Here is a 24,475-nt window from a genome sequence, read left to right as displayed (position 1 = left end):
GAAAAACTGAATATCACAGTGCCACTTCTAGATTATATATCTAACGGCTGCGAGACAACCGTTGCTTCCAAAATGGGCAGGCAGTGAAAAACGGCACTGCGAACCACTCACATCAGTAGTTAGCTAAAACAGAGCTGCAAAAAGTCTGTGTAACAGACTACACAGACTATTATTATTATGTAGTTCTTAGTAGATGCCCTTAACTTAGGGTGACTTACAGTTTTCACAAGAACTATTTTCTAAACATACAATCAGTACAAAATACAACAGGCATACATTCTAGTATAAATGAGTATTTATGTCCCTGCTATGTTCTAAGGGGTGGAATAGGCATGTAATAAAATAATTTACCAACCTGCTAATAGCAGACTACCGACCTGAATTTGAGAATATTTTTTTGTATAAGTAGAAGAAAATAGCAGTAGCATCTAACAGTAACTAACTGTAATAAAGCTGCCCCTGAGTAGACAGAATAATTTTCATCCAGAAGTGGTTGATGAAAATGTTAGGGGAAGGAAATTATTAATCCTTAACTAATAGCACTTATACAGGAAATATAGCCTATATATTTGTAAGGCATAGAAGAGGGGTCTGGCAACATTGTAATCAGTGGTGAGGATTGGCTGCTACCCCTGAACAGAACAATATAATGAATATGGATATTAATGAATGTTTGCATTATCTTTCCCCCCTGGAAGAAAGTCAAGCTGTAAAAATACATGTTATATACCAGTTGCACAGGTTGAAGTGTATGTGATTCATTACTTTAAAAGTTGCCTTGACCTGCAACTGGTCACCCAGTAAGAAATACACCATTTCATGTTGGGAGCCACATCTCATTTGTTCATTTGGTCAACTCATTTTTTCACACCTTTACTTTACTAGATACATGTCAAGTTTAGACTCTGGATGTTTTACAAGAAAAAAGGTGGATTAAGAGGTTTTTCACAGTTTAGCACAGTAACCCAAATAACATACATGTGGTTTGGGGTTTACCTGACCTTCCCTACTTGAATTCAGCAAATAAGCAAAACCAAAACCAATCATACAGGCTCTCTCTCTCTCTCTCTCTCTCTCTCTCTCTCTCTCTCTCTCTCTCTCTCTCTCTCTCTCTCTCAGGGCCTTTTAGAAAGTAATGCATTTCACTAATACACCTATATGTTGAAATTGTTTTCCCCCCAGTTTCTTATACTACTATTAGCTGCAAGTAGCCTATACAATGTTCTCACAAACTGTGAAATGTGGCCTATGCAGTTATTACTACTACTACTACTGAAAGCTGTATACTTTAAAATGTGTAATCAGCCAACACTAAATCATGTAGAATATTTATAACGTGGTGATGTGTATAAATGGCAAAATAATCTGGTGCTTCAGTAATACAGTATTACTCTATTTCAGTACAGTACAAACTCTATTTGTGAACTTAAAAGTGTCAGCTTTTATTACATCAAAAATTAATGTTGTTTTTAGGAGATAGAATGCTTGATGAGATACTTCATTCTGCCAACACTCTGGATTCCGCCCAGAGAGTCTGGTTTTTAGACAGTGTCTCCAGCCTCAATCTTAAATCTTTGCCAATTTTTTTGTAATACAAAACATGTTAATTCAGCAAAGCTACCCCCTTTTGCAGAACCACAACTCAAAGAGGGAAGAACCCCCCACAAACAAAAACTGGCATAGGTTAACAACCAGTAACCCCCCCCATCCCCAAGGCCTGTGGCCAGTAAAATGGCTCTGTAGACCACCATTCTACACTCCATCTCCTGGTTCTCATGATTGCAATGTCGGTATACATTCTCAAGGACTACTGTAAAGTCAAAATTACAAACCAAACAAGCAAGCCAACAAACAACGGGATGTGAACGACTTTTGATTGGAAACGCAAACATTGATCTAGCCACTTGAGTGGAGTGAGTGAAATAAGGAGAGTAGCACTTCAACCAGCCAATGCAACAAGGCGCAGGCAGTCAGAAGCAGGACACAGAAGCTACTGTTTCCTTTCAAAGCTTTGTCTCCGATCGCTCTTGTTTTTTTCTCAACAAACCATGATACAATGCTGCTGCACGCTCCCCTCCCCAAACTGCAGCTGTCAATACTGGGCCTATCAGTCCCTGAATGCCCAAATAGTCTAGGATCAGTCTTCCCATGAAAATCAAGTCAATGACCTACCTCCCTGTCCCTTGTGAAGCTGATGACAGCCATCATTTTTAACTCCGTTTCTCACGTGTTGAGACTGTTCACTGTGCTCGTCAGCCAATATAAAATGCATTAATTCCTTCTCTGTGAGCTCACCGTGAATGATTTGATTGTGGCCGATTAGACATAGTTTTCTTTGCTGCCCCGAAAAAAAAATGCAGAGAATGTTAAGAAATTCTCAACCAAAGTCGACTCCATCCTTATGATCCAATCAAGTGGAAGAGAGGCCGTCTTTGTCTGCTTTGGCCCATCCAAAAAGTGCTGCAATAAAAAGTGTATAGATTTTGCCAACCTTTTGTCATGCTTAAAGGACCGGTTTAGTCAATTGCTGTCAGATCAAGAAAACAGAAAGAAAAACACTGCTGTAGCTGTTTATAAAAACACTTTCTCTCTGGCCAACTCAGAAGCCTGGTACACAGAATTACACAGTTACTTTTAAAGGATTTGCATTTAAAAGATTGTATACAGGCCTGAATACAGGTCGTTTCCCTGTGACCATAGAAACATTAGAAAAGGTGGAAAATTCAGTCCACTGAACTTCAAATGACTTTATTAAAGTGTCACTAATCAGAACCAAAAGACACAGGGTTTTAGTGTTTGGGCTAACATACTGAAAAACTCTCAAAAAGCCTAATGACCTCCTAAGAGCATTACTTTGGAAAGCCTTGTCGATGGCAAGTTAAAAAAGAAGAACTTCACCGCTCTCCTCAAAAAGATTAATACCCTGAAAATTGCAAGAAAGCTGTTGCTCCAAGTCACTGCAAGAATGCATTTCAGAAAATAAGGACGTTTTCGGGACTTTGGAAAATTCCATCTTTGCTACTAAATCTGCCTTCTCTGCTGATAACACCTTTCTAGACATTGGACTTAGATCTCCATGCCAATTCGCGAGGTTAAGCTCTTGCTCTGACAGAAGGAAATGATTGATTGTTCTCCCTTTAACCACAGTGCCACATATTTCATAAGACAGAATACGTATTGTCTCGTTTTGCAGCAGACATAAAATGGACATTTATCCCAAAGACATGTAGGCTAAGTGTGTATTTTGTTGTTCATGTTTTTGAGAAAGTAGGTGGTTCATTGTAGATTACTACATAGAAGTATACTACTGCTCACAAATTACATTTGTACTTGTCTCGTGATTCATTCACTCTGTCCAAATTCCAAAAGCAGAATATCTCTTCTGTAATTACTGGAAAATATGTATTTGAAAATATAATATGTGTGTGCATAAATATGTATGTGATGCTTAAAATGATTGGGAAGAGTTTTGTTAAGTACAGGACATTAATCTGAATCACTCAGAGTTGTTTCAAACACTACGAGTTTTCTCACAGGGTTAAGGTCAGATTATTTAAGAGACTGGCACATTCATTTCAGCACCGCTGTATTAAATCAAAACTTTGTCATGCCCACCAACCCCTCTGTAATTTTAAATTGTATATAGCACTTGAAATACACACAGTAGTTTGGAAACTATGCACTGTGAATCAAACACACAAGATGTTTGCAGTATAATCCAGAGTCAATGTCGCATAGGCAGTTTGGCCATTGTCTTCAAGTTTAGCTAAATCTGCTAAAGAATTTAGTATAGCAATACATTTGAAATTTGACACTAATCTATATGTCTATATGGTCAATAAGAAGATCTGGAAGTCTTTTTAGATTATTTTGTTAATCGCTGAAGTGGCTTAGCAGAAGAAGAGTTATGATTGAAACAGGATGTGTGTTCATCACTATTAATAAAATGAATTTCTTACAAAATACAGCGCACAATTATGGAATTAAACTGAGTGATTGATAGCCCTAGTTTAAAATCATTATTCTGCATACATCTAGAATTTAAAACAAAATGATTAAACCATACCTACAATCACACATATTTAAGCAAAGCTAAGATTTAATTTAGAACATGTAAAATTATATTCCTCATTATTATACATTGTATTTATATACTTGAATGCATGTAAATGTCAACGGATTACGGATTAGCATTACATATACAGGCAAAAGATACCAATAAATGCAGTAATTCTGCCTCATTGTATGTGTAATAATCTTTGCCATATTTGTTTTCCCTGGTCAGTTCAGGCAGAATTCAAACATTTTTCAAACTGAGAAAGAGCTGTTAAATGTACAAATGTGTCTACAAATCAGTCTTATTTCCAAAACATGGAATAATGTTAAGTCCAGGAAATAATTTGATTTTTAAATATATAATTTTCTTGACCCATAATAACATGTCGGTTATGTGAGGTTCACATTCTTCAAAACAGTAGGTACAATTACTATGAGCAATTTAATTCACTTCTCATGGAGTTCGAAACAAGCCTGTCTGTAGCCGGGCAATTTGTCCCGAATGTTTTAGGTACCTTGGGACCTTGCATTTGCAAGTTCTGGTCCTTCGTCTTGAAGTATTTTGTGCAGTTAGGAAAGGAGCATATTTTTACACCTACTAGTACAAGAAGCATTGTTACATAAAGCATATGTATTTAATCACGTTTTTCAAATATGGGGTAATTCAGGAAAAATGACAGATGCTGTGAATAAAGTGTCAAATTGTACAATACATAGTATGCCAATGTTTAAACACATAATATCTTGAAGGTGCATATTCGTATTCTGTCCGGTTAATGTCTGTGTTTGGAAAGGCAGTTCCTTGACATGCTGAAGCAATTGACAAACAAGGACTCAACATGCTGAGGCAAACAATAGACTTGACTCAAACCATGAAAAAACACAGATTACTTTATAATTGCGTATTGCATGTAAAAGAGTACGGCAATACCAAAACATGCAAACAAAAATATAACCATACAAATGATTCCGTTAACAAATTCTGCTCCAAATATATTGTATATATGATGTAATTATTTATAAAGATATAGGCTAGACATTATATTTTAATTATTATTATTTTATTGAGGCATAGTGTTTAAAATGTTTTTTTTCCCCTTTTTTCAGCTTAAAAGCAGAAAATTGCCAACATAACACAGTTTAATGGGATAACAACCACGCGCATAATCCCTAACTAACAATAGTAATGGTTTGAAAAGACACCCATGTTCTCCCTGCAGCTTGAACTATAATGCACACATTTTATGGCTGCTGAAACTATATGTAATCTTCAAACAAAAGCATTTGCAATGGAATCTCTCAAAAGGGCCTGCAGATGATAAAAGACTGTATCCCCTCCAGTAGCAAATCCCTGGTGTCAGAGGGAGAGACTCATTTGCATGAGATGAAACGGATTCAGACATCTATGTTCAAATGCAACAAAGCATACCCTGAAATATATTCTTTATTGGGGGCCCATTGATACCAATAATAAGGATTTAAAGTTCTTCTGATCTTGGAGCATGACATGATCATAAAACTTAAGGACTACCCTGGGATTTCAAACTGATTTTGTTAGTTTTAATTGGAATGTAAATTGAATGTGTTGCCTTTATGTATTAGTTAGACCAAATACATTACTGTGAAAAACAAGGAATCTGGAGTCCAATATTGCTTTGTGGTTGTGATTGGATGTAATGTTTAACAGAAGAGTGTTGTATATTTATTTGTAATCAATATTTCCTGAGAGAAAGCTCTTAAAAATCAAAAGTATTTATTTTCTCAAGGGAATATGAGCTGGTATCCAAAACTTGGTGATATATTTATAGGTTTCTGCCAGTACAGTTTGATATTGTTTTGCTTTCTCAAGGGAGTGAGTGTGACATGCAAACATGGTCTATTTCATGGTCTATTAGCCGATTTCTTGCAAACTTTGTGCTCTTCTGGTACCCAGTTCATTCTCTCAAGACATATATTACACTACACAAATTACATTAGCCATTCTGTTATCATTGCAGTCAATCTGGGGTTTTTCAGAAAACTCTCCACTTTTCGGTGGAGCTCAAGTAGAAGCTGCACTCCAGTCCTAAACTATTTTTATAGATAACAGATAATTGGCACTTGCTGTAAAAGAAAATGAAATGAAAAGCATCTGACAAATCAATAAAATGGCAAATAATCTGTGGAAGTGTATTAAAAATCCATAATATACAGTCATTTATCACAGCACTTACAACTCTGAAATTCATAATATTCTAATCATTTGGTTTCATACATTTCTTTTTTCACCATCAATCATCATCATATTATAACGTTATAATATGTTTTTTACATATCCATAACTTAATACACTATTTTGGAAAGCATTGCTCACTTTTAGACAAAATGTAAATGTAGTAGCAGTGGGAGAAAGGGGGGAAATCTAGAGTATGTGTCTCAATCAATGAGCAGATCAGGGTTTACGTACACACTAATATGCTTTTAAAAGCCCTGGGTTTGTAACTTAAGGAAACAGTGTCAGAAATTAATTTTGTCATAATAAACTAAACAAATAATAGATAAATAAAATCACCAAAAAAACAGTTATGTATTTGTAACTGCTTTCCAAAATATTTTATTTTATCTTAACATGCATAATGTTTTAGAATGACTCAAAGATCAATGTGCAAGTTAAACACACACCAATGGGAACTAGGCTAATTCACTAATTAATTTGCAACAGCATTGCTTAGCCTATAGATGCTAGATTTTTTTTAATGAGATTATTCCTCCTTTAAAGTTAGTGGGAGCACAAAATACCCTGCAATACAGCAGGACAAAGGAAAATAAAATTGTCCTAATTCCAAACAGGACTGTGTCTGAAACACTGAAATGAAACCTAATGTTGAGGGCAGACAGGTCATTTGACAGTCAGGAGATCAAACTACTGTTTTATGATGTGCTCCATATGGATAATCCAAGTAGCAGGCTAGCCTATATCAAACTGGTTCCAAAGCAACTGTGTTTGGCCTGCACAAAATCCAATAACCCAACTCTAAGGAACTTGGTGAACACGGCCTCTGAAAATGAAGATGAAGTTACCACTTAACTTCTGAATCTTTAATGTATGAAACAGTACACACATGCACACAGACACACTTCGGTATCACTGTGACCACTCAACCACCAAATCTCTTTCAGCTCTTATCCAAGCCACGCCAGAGGTTTCCATGTGGTAATACATTTCTAGTGGATGATTGTTTTACTTAAGAGTACAAGTAAATACGAGTAAACAAACAGGAGGAGAAAAAAACCCAGGCACTTTACCAGCTCTGGAGAAACTGCATTTTGCATCACAATCTAGGTCTAATTCTAACAATATCAGCAGACTTTATATACATGTTTTAAATAATTTTAAAAGTACTACAGTCTTTTACAGTGCAAAATGGTTTAAACCAATGAAAAGTAAGCTTTCTTAAACTGTAACAGGAAAGTGCATGGTATGTGTGACTCCTCTAACTGAATTCACAGCTGAGGCATACCTATCCGCTACAGTAATAAAGACTGGAAAGACTGACTGCTGCTTTTATGATTGAGTCTGTAAGGGATCTTGATGGGAAGTAATATGCAGATCATTATTAATGGATTTCTAAGCTTGTAAGACGTCAGACAAATAAAGGCGGCACGCAGAGATGTTGCTCTGCCAGTCACACTCTCCGCTGGTGCTTGTCTCACACAGCTGGTACAGTACCGCATTTGCCAAGGGCCAATGCTCAGCATGTGAAACACTTCCTACAGGAGCTGCCAAACCTGGGGCAAATTCTGAATTAGAAAAAGATGCAAACTGAAATTATTTTGTTTATCTCACTTAATAAAGAAATTGACAAAAACTGGGTTCAATTTTCCTTTTATTTATTCTCTTTTCACTTATTGTGTCACTGTAGGACCAAGTACTTTGCAAAGCATCTAATCTCAGTGTCCTATCCTATGATTATTTTGTTTCAGAATACTGCAATATAAACACATTTGTCTCCAAACCCTTATGAAAGTTTTCATTGTAAGTGCACAGACATGTTTGGCAGTTTCTTGACCCTGTACTTTGCTTCCCATAGTTTACCATACCGTTCTACATTTGACAATGATGTAACATGTTTTCCAACACTTTATGTTATGCTAAAGTACATTTTTACAAAGAATAGTAGGAAATGCACTCTAAGAACAGTGAAATATTTGCTTAATTTTAAACTCTCACCATACAATGTTTCTAAGTGTAACTAGACTAAGTCAAACACTCCCTTGCATAATTGAATCACAAACTGTCCAAAACTATGAGTCACGCTTCGGTAAGAACACATCTCATTAACAGCTAATAATCTCCCGAAGGAAAACAAAAAACCCTGAATTTGCGAATGTTCCAGAAATAAAAGATAGCATGCACTGCCTTGCTTGTCTGACTTTTGAAAAGAAAAAGACAAAAAGAAACATCAGGAAAAAAACTTTTCATCACGACCTTCAACTGTGTCAACTTGACCAAACAAGCTCTGTTTTCAATTATCAAGCCAGAAATATGTCAGAAACTGCACATCAGCTACAATACCTCAAAACAACACAACATAAGAATATTCTGTCAATGAGGTTCCACTATAGCCACAGGACAGTTCACATATTAGGAACATGTAGCCTAAATATTTCTATGCTGGCAGCTCTCTATGCAATCTATTCTTTACTAATGAAATCTCCAAGGTCAAAAAAACCCAAATGGGAAGGAAGAAGCAAGGTAAATCAATCCACAGCATTTTAAATGCAAGTTCAAGAAGTCTGGTTGAGCATGAGGGGAAGGAAGATATAGGGAAACAGTCTCGCTTAAAAAATGTGGTGTGTCTAATAGAATGAAAAAATAATCATCCTTTATAGTTAGGTGGAGTAATCTGGGAAATAATTGGCCATTCATACAATTCACCAATACTACACTGGTTAAAATTCACAGACTGTTCACTTAGGGATAAAGAGGGAAGAGAAATTAGCCAATCATTTACATAGCTCTTAATGCATAAAAGCCATTCTGTTTGTCCCAATTAATCAATGTCACAACTCACTACAATAAAAGTCTATGCAGTGTTAAATCCATTCACTCTCCTCTTAATCAAAGTTGAGAGGTTTGAACAAATTTGATGGGAAAAAAAAAAGGTCCGGCCTTAGTGTCTGAATGTTTAACCCACTATAGTGCATTTCAATGGCTCATCAAATACAACTTGATGGAACTTATTTCACAGTTGTTGTTCATCACAATTTCCAGTTATTCCCCACTCACTAAATCACCTTTTATAGATTCAAAGTTTTAATTAAAAGTTTCATGTTGTAACATGCTCCAAAAAATACATATTCTGACACCAACTATTTACAGATTTCCTGCTTAAGTCAAAATGTGATTTATTTATTTATTTATTTATGTATTTACGTATTGGCGTACGTTTTTTTGCAGCCACACACCTGCTCATTAAAAACTAAAAAAGCAATTACTTGGTTTACCAAATTGGCCCCGGTATTCACCCAGTGAACAACAGAATTATCTTCACCATCTGTTTTTTATAATAAAAAATATGTCTCCCCTCCCCCCTTTAGAAATACGTTCACAAAGAGGAAAGAAAAACTATGAAACAGTGTTACTGTTCAAATGCTATCAAATACCTCAGAAAATATCATAAGGTATCGTTTAATAAACTAAACTCCGCCCTGGCAACAGAGACTGAATGAAAAGCACAGGTACCCCAATCAAAGCTGAGATTTCAGTCACGTTGTTCAGGGCATTACAGCCTAATCTGATTCGCAGATGTTTTCAATTAGACAGTAAAACAGAGGAAAAAACAGGCAGTGCTTACCAAAATGACCAGCTATTTAAATTGAGTTTTTTTCTTTCTTTTTTTTCCATATCCCTCAAAGCAGCATTTGTTAAAGCCTAGTAAACGATGTGTTGTTTTGACTTGAGGTCATTAAAATAATGTGCTTCACATTAGAATTAGTTGAGTTCCATCCAGATTCTTCGGTTTTTGTTAGGATGTTTGTTTTCATATACTTTTTTTGCTTTGCTTTTTTATCGCTTGAGTACACCAACCTAAGAGCTTCATGCATACCTTTGCTGAAAAGATTTAAAATGGGTCCTTCACAATTGTACATTATACTGTGAACTAGACTCAAACTTTCACATTTAAGGAATGGCACATATCTTCTACACACATTTTCATATCAATTGTGTTCACTTGGTGTATTATATATTTTACAAATCCTGACATCAGTAAGCACTCTTGGCGATTTAAGAACAATCACAAGCAGTTGAAAGACGAAGCTTAGCTGGACTCGGAGCCTACAACATGAGAACTATCTAATCTGCGTCATGAAAGACAGTGAGGCCAAAAAGGTTACCAGAAAATCACAACACTGAAGTCAAATGGTGAAAGAGTCTGTTTCTGGACAGCCCACCCACACCCAAACCTGGATGGTCATTTTGTCTATTGACCACCTGCTTCGATTCGTCCGGTCTTCTAACTGACAGTAAACTTGAAGAAGAAGAAAAAAAAAGCTTTCACTACAGCATCAGGGTTCACTTCAAAGCACACTGTGCACGGCTTTTCCCTGTGGAAATAAACACCTGTTAATGTTACCAGACAAAATCCAAGTTTATTGTTGCACTTTTAAACTCATTGCTGTAGCCAGGAACAGGAGTCCACACAACATAAGAAAGAAATTCCTCTTTGGTGAAATTCACTCTATGGAAAACTCATAAAAAGAGATAATAATAACATTAACTTTCTTCTCTGGTGCCAGTCTATCTTTCCCTGTCTCCAACCTTAACTCTTGTAGACAATTGCAGGACTCACCCACAACAGTACATGAAACCCCTTTCTCCCACTGCTACTAAATTATCCGTCTGCCTCTAGAGATACCCTTCCTGTCTTGGATCTCCTTCCTAACCACAGACACACAGTATCAAGCTAAGTTATTGTCTGACATGTTTACCAGTCCCCAAAAGCAAATATTCTCCTTTTTCTTTTGGTCATTGAAGAAATCCTCTGCCAAAATCAATGCCAAAACTTCATAAGAACTTCAACATAGCCAATGTCAGTCCTGTCCTGATTTATTGTTTAATAGAAGTCTAAATCATGATATGCAAATGTAGAAAACATACGTAAAGCAAAAAGCACTCTTTAGGCAATGTACTTGTCTCTTAAATCAAACTGCTCTAGGAGAAATGTACTTCTAAGGTTTATGGATAGTGTAGAACCACTGCATTTAAAATATTTTGAAGGTGTCTGTAATTGTCTAGGTTATTTGCTCGTTTTACATGGTTTAAACTGAGATTTTCCAACTTTGTAAGACGTATAATAAAGTACAATATGAACCCTTTAAAACATTCCATGCGACTTTCACTAAAGCAAAACAGATATGAACGCATTTAATAGTACCATCCCAGGCCAAGTAGAGGCTTTAGCAGCATGTGGAATGTGAATGCAACATTAAAGGTAGAAAATAAACAACAGATGCAGAGAAAGCCAGGACCAGCTTGAATCATTTTTAAAAGTTAGCTGTGGATTATTAAAGCAGAAATTATGCTTGTCTTCACATATTTTGTATGAGAGGGCTCATATACAGTATGCACACATACATACAGTATATGCAGGCCTGGAAGTAATTATGTGAACACCCCACGAAGGTACTGAGTCATTCTATATGCAATTGATCAGGCTTCACTTTATACAATAAGCTTGGCCTTGTGCATCACAGAGAGCATTAACTGCAAAGCTGACACCAACTCCACAGGTCTAAGAACATAAGACATTAATCCACGTTTCTCTTGAAGGGACACTGGCTGTTTTGTTTTGCTCCAGACCCCTACAACTCTTTGTGCAAAGAAATGCACAATATGACAGATACCTTGAATTAAGGTATCTCACATTGTTTTAATGTAGCATATAAATAAACACAACATGACAATACAAATAATCACTTACATTACAGTGAATAACATTGAGTTCCCTTAATCTGTGCGCTCAGTGTTTTATTTTATTTTTGTTTATTGGACTCTTTGTAAAGCATCAACATATTCTATGTAGCATGATGACCAAAATTGTACACAATATTATGTTTCTCTTTGGGGGTATATTTCTTGAACAACTTGACATTTTCAAATGAATACATGTTTTATTCAGTCACTATATATATCTTTGTTCTGTAATTTTCTGTTAAACTCTGAGCCATGTGTAGCTCTAGAAAATTTGATTTCTTGCAAACCTAATGTGACAGTGTACCCGCTTGTATTGGAAGCACATCAGTCGTAGTATATTAAGTGACTTCAGCTCTTTGTCTGTGACTTGATTTATTAATTTTGACCCTTATAATAAAAGTGCATATCTTGAGACGGTGTCCTTGGTAAAATCATATTTAAAAGGCACCATTTTCTTTACTTCATTGTTTTATTTCTCCAGGAGTTTAACTTGAATTTAAAATATAAATAAACAAATACACATGCGCACATCCAATCGCTTAGTCTCAGATCAATTTAAAGAGGTTTATTTTGAATTTATTAGATTATATTACCCTCAGAGAAATCTGTTGGCTGTGTTGGTCTAGTGACCTGCTGAGCCTGTTTGCTCTGGGTGCATTGGCAACCTGCCTAATCAGTAACTGTTGCTGAACACACAGCCACATGGACAGTGCTAAGTGGGGACAGTTTACTATTGTAATTTAATCAGCTTTTCAAGAGAGTAACCTACTTGAACATTGCTAGCAGCACAAGTGGGTAACTTGAAAATATGCCCCCATAAACCTTATTGGTTTACTCACTTAAAAACAAGCAACCATATCTGGACAACAAAACATGCTTTTATTTTTCTGACAACTGCTGTTATCAGGATTGTCTGAGATGCACTGGTCAATCTCTAGATTTACTATAAATGTCCCTTTCCTCTTCAGAATACATAACTCAAACTGGAGAGCCTTTAACTATGTTTAATCTAACAGAAGCTGATATACTTTTGGTGAGATTTTGTTTGAATGTTGTTTGGTGTTCTGCAGCTTGCAGAGAAACGGGCATGCCACACACTGAGAGGAAAACATACAAAAAATATAGCTTACATGCACTGGCCATGTGTTCAGTAGACTAAAAATGCACTGCAAATGAGGCATGACAATCAAATTCACAGTAGAAAGAAATGTATCTCTGAAGTAAAAATAAACTTTCCACAAGAACTTTGGTGCATGTGCGGCTCAGGCCAGAACAATGCATTGTTTTTAACTCTTACAGGACTGACTCATTAAAGAGAATCCTTGCAAACAAAAATATGAACGCAACAATGAGTGTTCAATGTAAAGGGAATTGGTTTTAATAACAGTATTTAGACTGAAGTGGAATCTAATATACACATATCACATTGTGTGCTATTTACAATTCAAATATATTTTCTATTTTATCAGTGTGTAATGATGGGTGAGAGAGGGATACATTCTTTAGTGAGTATTATTTGATTGTATTATGATCAACTTTTCTATTGTGACAACTACCGCAACTTGTTATATCGAAAACTTGCACTGAGGGCAGGGAGGGTGTGTGTAAAACTCTGGGCTAGAAAGGATTATGGGAAAGGACTTGAATTGAAAGACAGCAAGAATGTACTCCAAGTTTGCACCCTGCTTTGACTCAAATTTGACCTAGAAGGACCACCTACATTGGGGATAACAGAGGGCTTGTTTTGTTGTCTGCCATTAGGTCTCTCATGTCTAGTCAAAAAGATCCCAAAAGATGTGGTGAATTTACTACCTGTAAAAGCTCTGAACATCTCAAGAGGTACAGGACCAACAGGCCAGACTAATACTCCAGACTCTTATTTCATGTTCCTTTCTTTGTATTTTGTTGTCCTTTCAATTTGCTCTCAATGCTGTAATTAGCATAGACTACAGATACCTATCGTAGGTTACTCATCATGCTGAAGTGGATTCAATCCAGGCAGTACTGTAGTTTTTTTTTGTGTACTGTAGCTAGGAAAATAGCTGCCCTTCCTTCCTCTCAAATAAATGATCTTTTTCCAACAGACATATCACATTGTCAAACACAATAAGCATAACGTATTTAGGTCAAGGGAAAGTGCAGAGTAAACAGAGACGCAAAAACGTGGGTCATTTAGTTTTTCTAATTACAGATTTCTGTCAAAGCTCTTTTTTCCAGCTGAATGATTTGTTGGCTTCTTTTCCTCTGCCCACAACATACCCTGCTTGGTATGCTGAGGCCGAGAGGTGGTAAAGACAAGGACAGTGAGACAAAGGGCTAGACCCAATCAAAACTTTGACCCATCCGCGAATCGCAAATAATTAAGTTGTACCCTTTCATCTTTTGATTTATACATACCGGAAAGTGGCTTCTAACGATAAAACGATAACGATTAAACTGTGATAGGGTACATATTTGGACTTTGTGATTTGCGAGTAAGTTATGCTTCAGTCTAGCCCAAAGTGTTGAGTTACATAAACAATAATAGGACACCTTTATCTACTATGGCCATCTGCGTTTCCTTCTGTGATATCCAAGAATATGACTGGGAATGTGGAAGCTCCCTTCTACACACCATCCAGCCCCCCACCCAGAAAAAAAAAACTTTACTCCCACTTCCTTCAGTCTGTCAGAAACAAGGGCTTCAACCAAAAACAATAGTGTGAATGCTTGAGAACCTTCCTAAAAAGGTGCCACTGCAGTGCCCAGTTCTGATGAGTTCAAAACAAAAACCACAAAATAAAAACAACAGCTGAACAATGCCTTTTGAAACCATTTTCTTTTAGTTGCCAAAGAAAGGTAAAACAAATGCTGTGCAGCACTGTGACCTTCCCAGCCCCCACCCCCTTTTTCTTGCATGAGCAAAGGGAAACAATTAAAAAAAAAACGTGTTATGTTAACCAATCAGAACCCCAGTCCCAATGGTCTCTAATCAATCCACAACCTAAGGCTACTCTAACCTCCTCAACTCCAAGCTAAGAAAGGGAAAATTCTGCTCCTTCAAAACATTTCACAAGCAATTTCCTTGTACAGCAAGCTCAGAGGGATTTAAAGTTGCTTAAGATCATAACCATTGATAAACACATTAAATAGAAGCCGCTTTGTAGTTCTTATCTCTCGGAAAACATCACATACAGTATTTAGCGATCATGCACAATAATTGCTACCTTTTTACCAATCGATAGGAAACAACCAAACCATTTTGCCTGGCTTTACAACAGAGAAAGCTAATAAAGAACTTTGTAAGATTAAAAGTTGTTCTTTAATGTTTGCAGTCTGTCATTTTCATTGGCAGGTCAGAAGGATTTTTCCCAATGATGTTTAACGACATTTCTCCTTTGTGATATCTGATTTTTTTTGGTTTCATCCACTTTTTTCTACTCTCCCTTTTGAAAACAGGACAGTGGACATCAGCTTTTGTTAGGTGTGCTTAAAACCCTGCATTGTGGCTTCAATCCCTGTTTTGATTTTGATTCTGTCATTAAAAATATTGAAAATGAAGTAAAATAAAAACTCAAAGGTTAAGAGTAAGAACTGCATCACTTCTTGTCTGATCGAATAAGCGTCTGGTAATTTTACAGTCAAACAACAGACAACTCCAACCTACAATCTCATGTTCTGCCTAAGCTATTTTTACTAGAGTAGTTTATGTAACAAATCACTATTGATTTTACAAGATATGTGGAGCGAATTTTTCACTGGAATGAAAACTCAGAAAATGTTAACTGTAATCAAAGTAAAACAACACAAACCAGGATCCTGCTGTTATTCTTTCCATTTAAACTTCAGCCGTGACATTTTCTGCTACATAACTGAAAATTGTGAATGTTTTTCTCATTTCTAGCCAAATGGGCACATTTAAAGTATCTTTCTATTTACATAACACATTTGCTAGGGTTCTGCAACATTATTCTGGATGTTAATAATGTTTGACTTTTTGTCAAAGTACAGTATCTTAGTATGACATATCGATGTTGACGTCCCTAGGTTAAACTGTAAAAATGTCATTTGAAAAAAAAAAAAAAAGTTAAACCATTTTATTATATCCATTCTCTTAAAATCTTAAAAGTTGTCAGCTAGTTTTAAAGTGATAATGTGAAACACATTTTTGAAGGAAGCTGCAGAAAAATCATTTTGGTTGCACTCAAAAAATAGGAATTTATAAACTCATAACATCAAGCCTATAATAACATGAAATTTTAGCTTCCAGTTGAAATTTCCAAAAACGCATATAGAATCACATTTGTTTTTCATTTTAGGAGTGGCTGGTGCTCAGCCACCCAAACTAGGTTTAGAATTTCAGTTTTCTACTTCAGAGAGCTCACTCTATCCCACAGGGAAAATTAAAAAGCAGCTTAAGAGGTGCATCATATAATGCACATTGAATGTAAAGCTTAGGTTTCAGCATTAAAGTATATTTTAAAAATAATCTATTCATGAAGTCTTAAAAGGTTGCACAATTTTATGGTCACTTACTCCCTGCAGAGCAACGCCAATGACAAGAAAACTACTGGAAGACCACCCTGTTCTAACATGGATGCAAGCAAAAATCCCCAGTAATCTATCCCTAACCTACGTCCCCCCTTCCCCCCGTCCCCGCCACCCCCCATTTCTAAGAGATTATTATATCTCTTTAAACATCTAATGCATTTTTCTGCACATAAGTTCTTGCTCATGTGAACATGGCACTACATCAGAATTGATTACGGAGATTAGAAAAACTGTACAAATTATTATTATTAGATAATTTAGCTGTAATATTAAGGATATTGAAGTTAATAACAAGTGGTCCTTGGTTAAGAACAACTATGCTGCACTAATTTCCCTTTCTCAGAAAGTTCAGACACAGCCTATACCTTCAATACTGTTCTAGTCTCTCTTTCTTGGAAACCGAAACAATACGGCTAGACTGCCAAACCCGATCTCTGTTCAAAGGCAACTATTACTTAATAAAATACAGCATTTCTCAAAATAAAAAAAGAATTTAATTAATCTGGATAGAAATGCAATATTATATGTAGGGAAATAGTATGTATTACTTTCTTAGATATTGCAAAGGAAGACTGAGACGCTGCATTCAAAAGTTGAATAAACACATAAATCAAAAAACCCTTTGGAAGATGCATTTCCTGCAAGTGGATACCATCCTACAGCAGAATCTACACATCAAGACCTTTAAAATGTTTATTTAAGAGCTGAATTCCACACCTCCCCTTGTCAACTGATGGTACTGCTACCAATGAATAAATGATGGAATAATCTCTTACCTCAGCTCTCTGTGTCCGGGGCAAGCTGGCATCTGTCTCTATGGCATACACATCCACAAGATAGAGGTCGGAGCCCTGCTCCCTGTCCAGTTCTGCAGCCGTCTGGATGACTCCAGTGTGACGTCCTATGGTGAAGAGCCGGCCAACGGGTTTCCCAGCACAGTGGACTGACACAATGTAAAATTCCACCTTCGTTTCAGAGCCTCTAGGACTTGATGCATCCAGAGATATTACATCAGTGCCAGGTGGCTGCCCTTCTTTTAAAATAGTTATGTATTTTGGCTGTGAAAACACTGGTCCATCTGAGCCCTGGAGAATGATGGTGAGTTCTGTCCTGGCGGCTTTCCTTTCCGTCCCATGGTCAGAGGCTGCCACAGTAAGACTATAAACAAGTTTAGAAGGTACCAAAGGAGAAGCTACTCTGATGTCCCCACTGTAGCGGTCCATTATGAATGTGTTGGAGTCCCCTTTCACTAATTCATATTCAACTTCCCCATTAGCACCTTCGTCTGGGTCAAATGCTACAACTGTGGTAAGGATAGAGCCAATTACAATTGTGGACTCCGCAACTAGAGCATTTTGAGAAATAAATGTAGGGACGTTATCATTTTGATCTGTTACCCAAATAGTTACATTTTTTAAAGCAAAGCGCCGAAATTCAACTGGAACAGCCTGATCAATTGCTTTGACTGTCAGTTCAAACAGATTTGAAAATTCTCTGTCTATCTCTTTATGTGTATATATGGTTCCAGTAACAGCGTCTATGGTAAAATGGTTTCCTCTGGGTGTCTGCTGAATGATTGAGTATTCCAGCTGGCCATTAATGTCTGCATCGGTGTCATGAGCTGTCACAGTCATTACTGAGGAAGCCATGGGCAGGTTTTCAGAAATGGATTTAAAAATGTCACCAGGAGTGAAACTTGGAGGATTATCATTGAAATCTCTTACATGTATAATCACTGGCATTGATGATGACCTTGGCGGTCTCCCTTTGTCCTTTGCTGTAATGTTCAGCTTATAGAAAGACTGTGTTTCAAAATCCAGCTTTTTCACAAGAAAAATGCTTCCAGTGTTGGGGCTGATGCTAAATGTCCCGTGATTGTTAGTTGCTGTAATGCTGTACATGATTTCCGCATTGTCCCCCGAGTCCGAGTCAGTGGCGGTCACAGATGCAACCAGTTCTCCTATTCTCATATTCTCCAAAACATCGACAGTCAATGCAGACTTGGGGAACGAGGGAAAGTTGTCATTCTCATCCAGGACATTGATGCTCAGCATGCAAGATGAAGAGAGGGGAACACTCCCAGAATCCACTGCTAAAATTTTCAGAGAGTAAGAAGCAGTGGCTTCATAGTCCAGTTTGCCTACTAGGGTAACCTGACCTGTGCTGCTTTCAATTGTGAACTGTTTTTCTTCATTGCCCTCCTTAATATGATAGTGGAGCAGTCCGTTTGTATTCTCATCAACGTCTGAGGCAGACACTCTCAGCAGCTGTGTCATGTTCTGGGCCAATTCGGAAATGGATGCTTGGTAAATGTCTTTTGTAAATTTTGGTGGGTTGTCGTTAATGTCTCGGATATAAATCTGGACTTTAGCTTGATCTTTGAGTGGCTTGGGCAATCCTTGATCTGAAGAGATTACTGTAAAGCTGAACACTGCTGCACCTCTCTGTCTCATCAACAGCTCTCTGTCAAACTGCTGAGTGCTTGTCAGCTCCCCAGTTATAGTGTTTAGCTCAAAATTAGTCTGTGGTATCTCAAAAGTATACCGTATTTCACTATTTGGGCCATAATCTTTATCTTCTGCATATACTCGCCCTACCAGTGACCCTCTCTTTTGCTCTTCTTCAAAGTAAAATACATAATTTGTACTGTTAAACAGTGGCCGGTTGTCATTAACATCATCCAGAATCACAGTGACATTCACTGTGGCACTGAGTGGTTCCACTGCCCTGTCTCTTGCAACCAGCACCAAGTCATACTTCTCCTGCGCCTCCCTGTCTAATTCAGCTTTGATGTACAACTGCCCATCAGGAAAAATACCAAAGACATCCCTAGTGTTTCCTCCAGTGATGTCATATGAGATTTCTCCATTTAAGCCTGAGTCTTTGTCAGTGGCTTGAACTTTAAAAAACCTTGTGTTCACCGGTTCAGACTCTAATATTGTGACTTCATATGACAGCTGATCAAACACAGGTGTGTTGTCATTGACATCATACACACTGACGGTCAAAATGAGACTGGACTGGCGCTGAGGCACCCCCATATCAGACGCCAAAACCTCAACTTGATATGAACTTGTGGTGACTTCCAGGGGCCCAGTTAATGTAATAAGTCCGTGCTTTTCACTGATATGAAAAAGGCCTTTGGGGTTTTGTTTAAGGCTGTATAGCACCATGCCGTTTGTGCCTTCATCGGCATCCTCGGCTTTGGCTTGGAATATGTGATGCCCCGCTCCCCAGTTCTCAACTGCATTGACATGCTCAACAGCATGGGGGAATCGGGGGGCATTGTCATTTAAATCCTTTACTGTAATATTAACAAGAGCTTCCCCTGTCACTTCCCCTCCTCTTGCTATGACTTTGAGCTGATAAAATGCTTGCTCTTCTCTGTCTATCAGGCTGGATGCACTGATTTGACCTGTGCCTCTGTTAATAGAAAACAGGCCCCTTTGGTCTCCAGATGTGATTAAGTAGGTGATATTGGTGTTCAGATCAAGTGTGGAAGCAGACACTGTCCCAAAAATTGAGCCTACTTTAACATTTTCAAAAATAACAAAACTGTAGACACTCTGGCTAAAGGAAGGGGGGTTATCTTGAGTATCTATGACAGTAATTGTGACAATTGCCTGAGTGTGAGACCTAAGGTTTCCTCCATCAGCTGCTGTCACCTGCAGCTGGTAGGCTGTCTTCTCCTCTCTATCTAAAGAAACTAGTGTAGAGATCACTCCAGTATTGCTATTTATGTGAAATTTAAAAGTGTCTCCTGCTGTAATCATATATTTCACTGTTCCATTCTTCCCTAAATCAGGGTCTGTTGCTGACACAGTGGTGACATAAGAGTCCGGTGGTTCATTTTCCTTGATGTTAGCAAAATACTGCACTGGGTAGAAGACAGGGCTATTATCATTTATATCTTTCAATGTTATGTTTACTTTAGATACTGAATGAAGTGGAGGGCTGCCCGAGTCTCTTGCCTGGATGAATAACAGGTATTTTCCTTTCTCTTCCCTGTCTAATTCTGTGGCTGTACTTAATCTCCCAGAAACTGTATCCAGACGAAACAGATCCTGGAAATGGGGTGGGGTTTCGGGATCAAACGAGAACCTTATGGTTCCATTGGCTCCTAGATCCTCATCTGTAGCTGACAGCACTACTAACTCAGTGCCTGCCGGAGAATGCTCCAGTATAGATACATGGTAAACACTCTGCGTAAATGTAGGAACCTGATCATTGACATCATTTATGTTCACAATAAGTTTAGTGTATGAAAATTTGGGCTGGACCCCTTGATCTTTGGCACTGATGTTCAGCACAATTTCAGATGCAATTTCTCTATCTAATAATGCGGCACTGGTCACCAAACCACTGTTTTCACTAATGACAAACCAACCTAAACTGTTTCCAGACACTATAGAGTATCGCAAGTTGGCGTTCTGCCCAGAGTCACCATCTGTTGCTGAAACCCCTTTAATGTAGCTGCCTTTAGGTACATCTTCCCTGATGTCAACTGTGTACAAACTCTCCTCAAATATGGGTGGGTGATCATTTATATCATTCACAAATATAACTAAACTAGCAAAAGAGGACCTTGCCACGGGTGTGCCATTGTCAGATACAGAGACAGTGAGGTTGTAGGAAGAAATGCGTTCTCTGTCCAAAACACTGGCTACTTTGATCAAGCTCAAATTTGGAACTGGGGAAGTGTGAACCTCAAAGTGTCTTTGTTCATTTCCACCCAAAATTGAAACTGAAATATTTCCATTGGCTGAGGGTGAATCTGCATCTGAGACAGTCAGTAACGCTACCACTGTACCAATCTGGGCATTTTCATCAACAGACGCAAACTTGGAACTGGTGGGGAAATATCTGAATTTTACCACAGGGTCATTATCGTTAACATCCAGAAGTTTAATGGTGGCCTCAGACCTACCTGAGAGGGAAGGGACTCCATTGTCCACTGCATGAATTGTTAAGGAGTACTGTTTTTTGCTTTCATAATCCAACGTTTCTTTTATAGTGATAGTGCCTGCTTTAGGGTCAATTTGGAAAGGAGTGCCCTCATCCAAAAAATATCTGATATCTCCATTTGCCCCCTCATCCTGGTCTTTTGCTGTTATTTGTAAAACACTGGAACCAATTGCAGCATTCTCCAACACACTTTGCTGATAATGGTTTTCGTCAAAAATGGGAGGGTTATCATTAATATCTTGAATAGTTACATTTACTTGCAAGTAACCAAGTCTTTTAGGCTCACCTTTATCCTCAACTTCAACCAAGAGCTGGTAAAAGGGTGTGGATTCCCTGTCTAGTCCTCCAGTGGAAACCAGATGCACAAAAGCCCCTTCTCCACTAGGGTTTACTGTTATATCCAAACGAAATTTCCCTTCTTCGTTGCCATCTATTATTCTGTAGGTTGTATGGTCTACTCCGTTACTTCCAATGTCGGAATCGGTGGCGGTGTCCAGGATCACCTGCCTGCCACTGCTGGCATCTTCCTTGAAGGACACCACAATGGACGGGTCTGGGAAAACCGGGGAGTTGTCATTGATGTCCAGCACCACTATCCTGACCTCGGTGGGGTAGGTGGGCTGACTGGACAGGACCACTACGTTGATCACGCCACTTTGCAACAATTCCCTGTCAATCACGGACGTGGTGTAGATGACCCCCGTGGTCCCGTTAATTGCAAACAGCTTGTGGTTCTCGCTGAAGCGGTAGGTGAAGCTGGGCTTGGTCTCGATCGTGCCCACATGAGTGCCCACAGGCTGCTCCTCCAGCACCTGAAACTCCTGGCGAACTTGGTTGGCTGCAGCGTCCTGCCAGAAAGTCCACAGTGTGCACAAAAGCCAACAAAATCGGTTTAAACTCCTACCTGAAAACGCCATGGTCAAAGTCCCAGTCCACCTTTACCGGACAACGTCCTTGTCTACAATGCATCAACTTTGATTGCAATCACAAACAGCATCAACAGCATATTTCAGTTCTTGCACGTTAGTCAATATGCATGCCTCAGCTAGGGTGCAGGTACAGCTTCAACCTCTCTTCTTGGATGCGGTTTAATCCTTGTGTTTCATGCGCTCCTGTGCACGCTGGAAAGCAAAGCCAACACTGGATCCCGGCATCCTCAGGTAGTCTCCTCACGATCCCTTGCGTGTCAACTTACAGAAAGTCCCCAAACTATCCTCCTGGTCGTTTCTCTCATTATTTGGTGGTGATCACTGATGCCCTTCTTTTGGAAGTCCCATTCTGAATAATGCACAAAGAAGTGATCAGATCTGAAAGACGGGAGATTTGACTTTCTTTCCAAAAAATCGAATAAGCTGCAATCAAAGCAAAACAAAGGAGAGGAAGGGATGCTGAATGTTGTGATAGGCTACACTTGCATCTGAAGTAGCACTTTTGCTTATCAGCACCCCGGGATCAATGAGCACAGGCTCTCTGGCTGCTGTAGCTCCGCACAAGAAACTTCAGTCATTTAGGGCTGCAGTAACTTAGCCCAACAAAGCTGCACTTGGAAAAGCCCCACCCACGTAACACCCGATTGGTTAACGGCGAGTATGCCCCTCCCCTTTCCGTGCGCCCCTGCCTTCGGAGACCCAACCTCCCGCCGCGATTGGCTGACGGTCGCGTCAGTCAGCGGCAGCGCCGGGCACTTCGGAGGTGAGGGAGGAGGTGGTTTTAGCTGCGGGACCGCTAGGCTGTTATAATAATAACTCAAACGGGATTAGGAGGCTTGTCTTGGAATGCGACTATGGTCCGGTTTTATTAACTGTTTCACAGCGACGAAAGGTCGTCAAAAAGGTGACATTTTAGGGTCTTATTTTGTTGTGGGCGCTTTGCGACTGTCAGTGTGAATCAGGCCCGGAGTGGGACGGGGGTCGCCGGGTGCAGCGCTTCAGGTTCATACTAAATAATAATGCAGTATCCGTCTTTCCTTTGCACGTAACATTACCTTGTTTAAGGTTTGTATGCAGCTCAGTTGGCCAGCACTAATATGCAATGCACTGAGAAACAAACTTTACAGTCTCCTTTTTAATATTAGTACTACAGGTAATACTGCTCTACTAATATAAACGAGATAACAGTATAGCAATGCTAATTCTTACTTTTACAAGATGCTACAATACATCATACACTTAAACATGGCATGTATGCAAACTCTGAAACGCTTTGCAAGTGATCTGATTGAACCTCACGGAGTAAATGTAGGCTAAAGCTTTCCCCTCATCAATGAAAAGCCATTTTATATCACATTGCTTACAGCTTTCCTTCCTCTTCCAGTTGTTGTTCAAGTGAGCAGTGCCATCTAGTGTGCGTGTGTGTGGACCTCAGATCCGCTCACAAAGCAGTGCATGGGCGGTGATGGAGGGAAATGTAACCCGGTCCTGATCTTAAACAGCTTTCTCTAATCATAATCAAGAAGGGTAAGCCTCTGTTGACCTCAAGTGCCAGCCTCAGTGGCAACACATGAAACTTTTGCTCTCCACTTGTTACATTGCAGCAAGTAAACGCGTAAGTTAATTTCATTTATAATTAAGTAATACAAAATAAAGCCCTTCTACTAAACTCACCACTGCTAAGAGAAATACATGCATTATGTATTATACTTAAAGGTGTGTGTGTGTGTGTGTGTGTGTGTGTATGCCCAAAGCTTTGGTATAAATTATGTATTTCTTCATCACATTCATATTGATTGGATTCTTAAGGTGTAGCCTAGATGTGTATGAATAAGTGCCCAAAAATGATACACTCAGTAATATCTCTACTTTGTTCTCAGATCCCAGGTTGTCTTCTTTTACAATACATGTTAAACCTACTGTGCCAGACACTTACAGTGAAGTAGATTATGCACCTACACACACTTCATACTTTATGAGTCCTGTAACCTCCATAGGTTAAGCCTATGACAAAGTAGGATGCTTAATATCAAACACA

General features: G+C 38.5%; 1 protein-coding gene across 1 annotated transcript in view; it reads right to left on the bottom strand.

Annotated features, from left to right (window-relative positions):
• fat4 (FAT atypical cadherin 4) overlaps positions 1-23,000 on the bottom strand; it is an 89,483-nt gene extending 66,483 nt beyond the window's left edge. Inside the window, exon 1 of the mRNA XM_066719847.1 lies at positions 17,320-23,000. Coding sequence (XP_066575944.1) covers positions 17,320-22,425 — 5,106 coding nt within the window. The 5' untranslated portion in view covers positions 22,426-23,000. The remainder of the gene's footprint in view (positions 1-17,319) is intronic.
• Between the last annotated feature and the right edge of the window lie 1,475 nt (positions 23,001-24,475).

This window comes from Amia ocellicauda, chromosome 13 (genome assembly GCF_036373705.1).
Source record: "Amia ocellicauda isolate fAmiCal2 chromosome 13, fAmiCal2.hap1, whole genome shotgun sequence".
NCBI classification, from domain to species: domain Eukaryota; kingdom Metazoa; phylum Chordata; class Actinopteri; order Amiiformes; family Amiidae; genus Amia; species Amia ocellicauda.
Note: the sequence above shows the minus strand (reverse complement) of the source record. Positions and strands in the feature narration are given on the sequence as shown.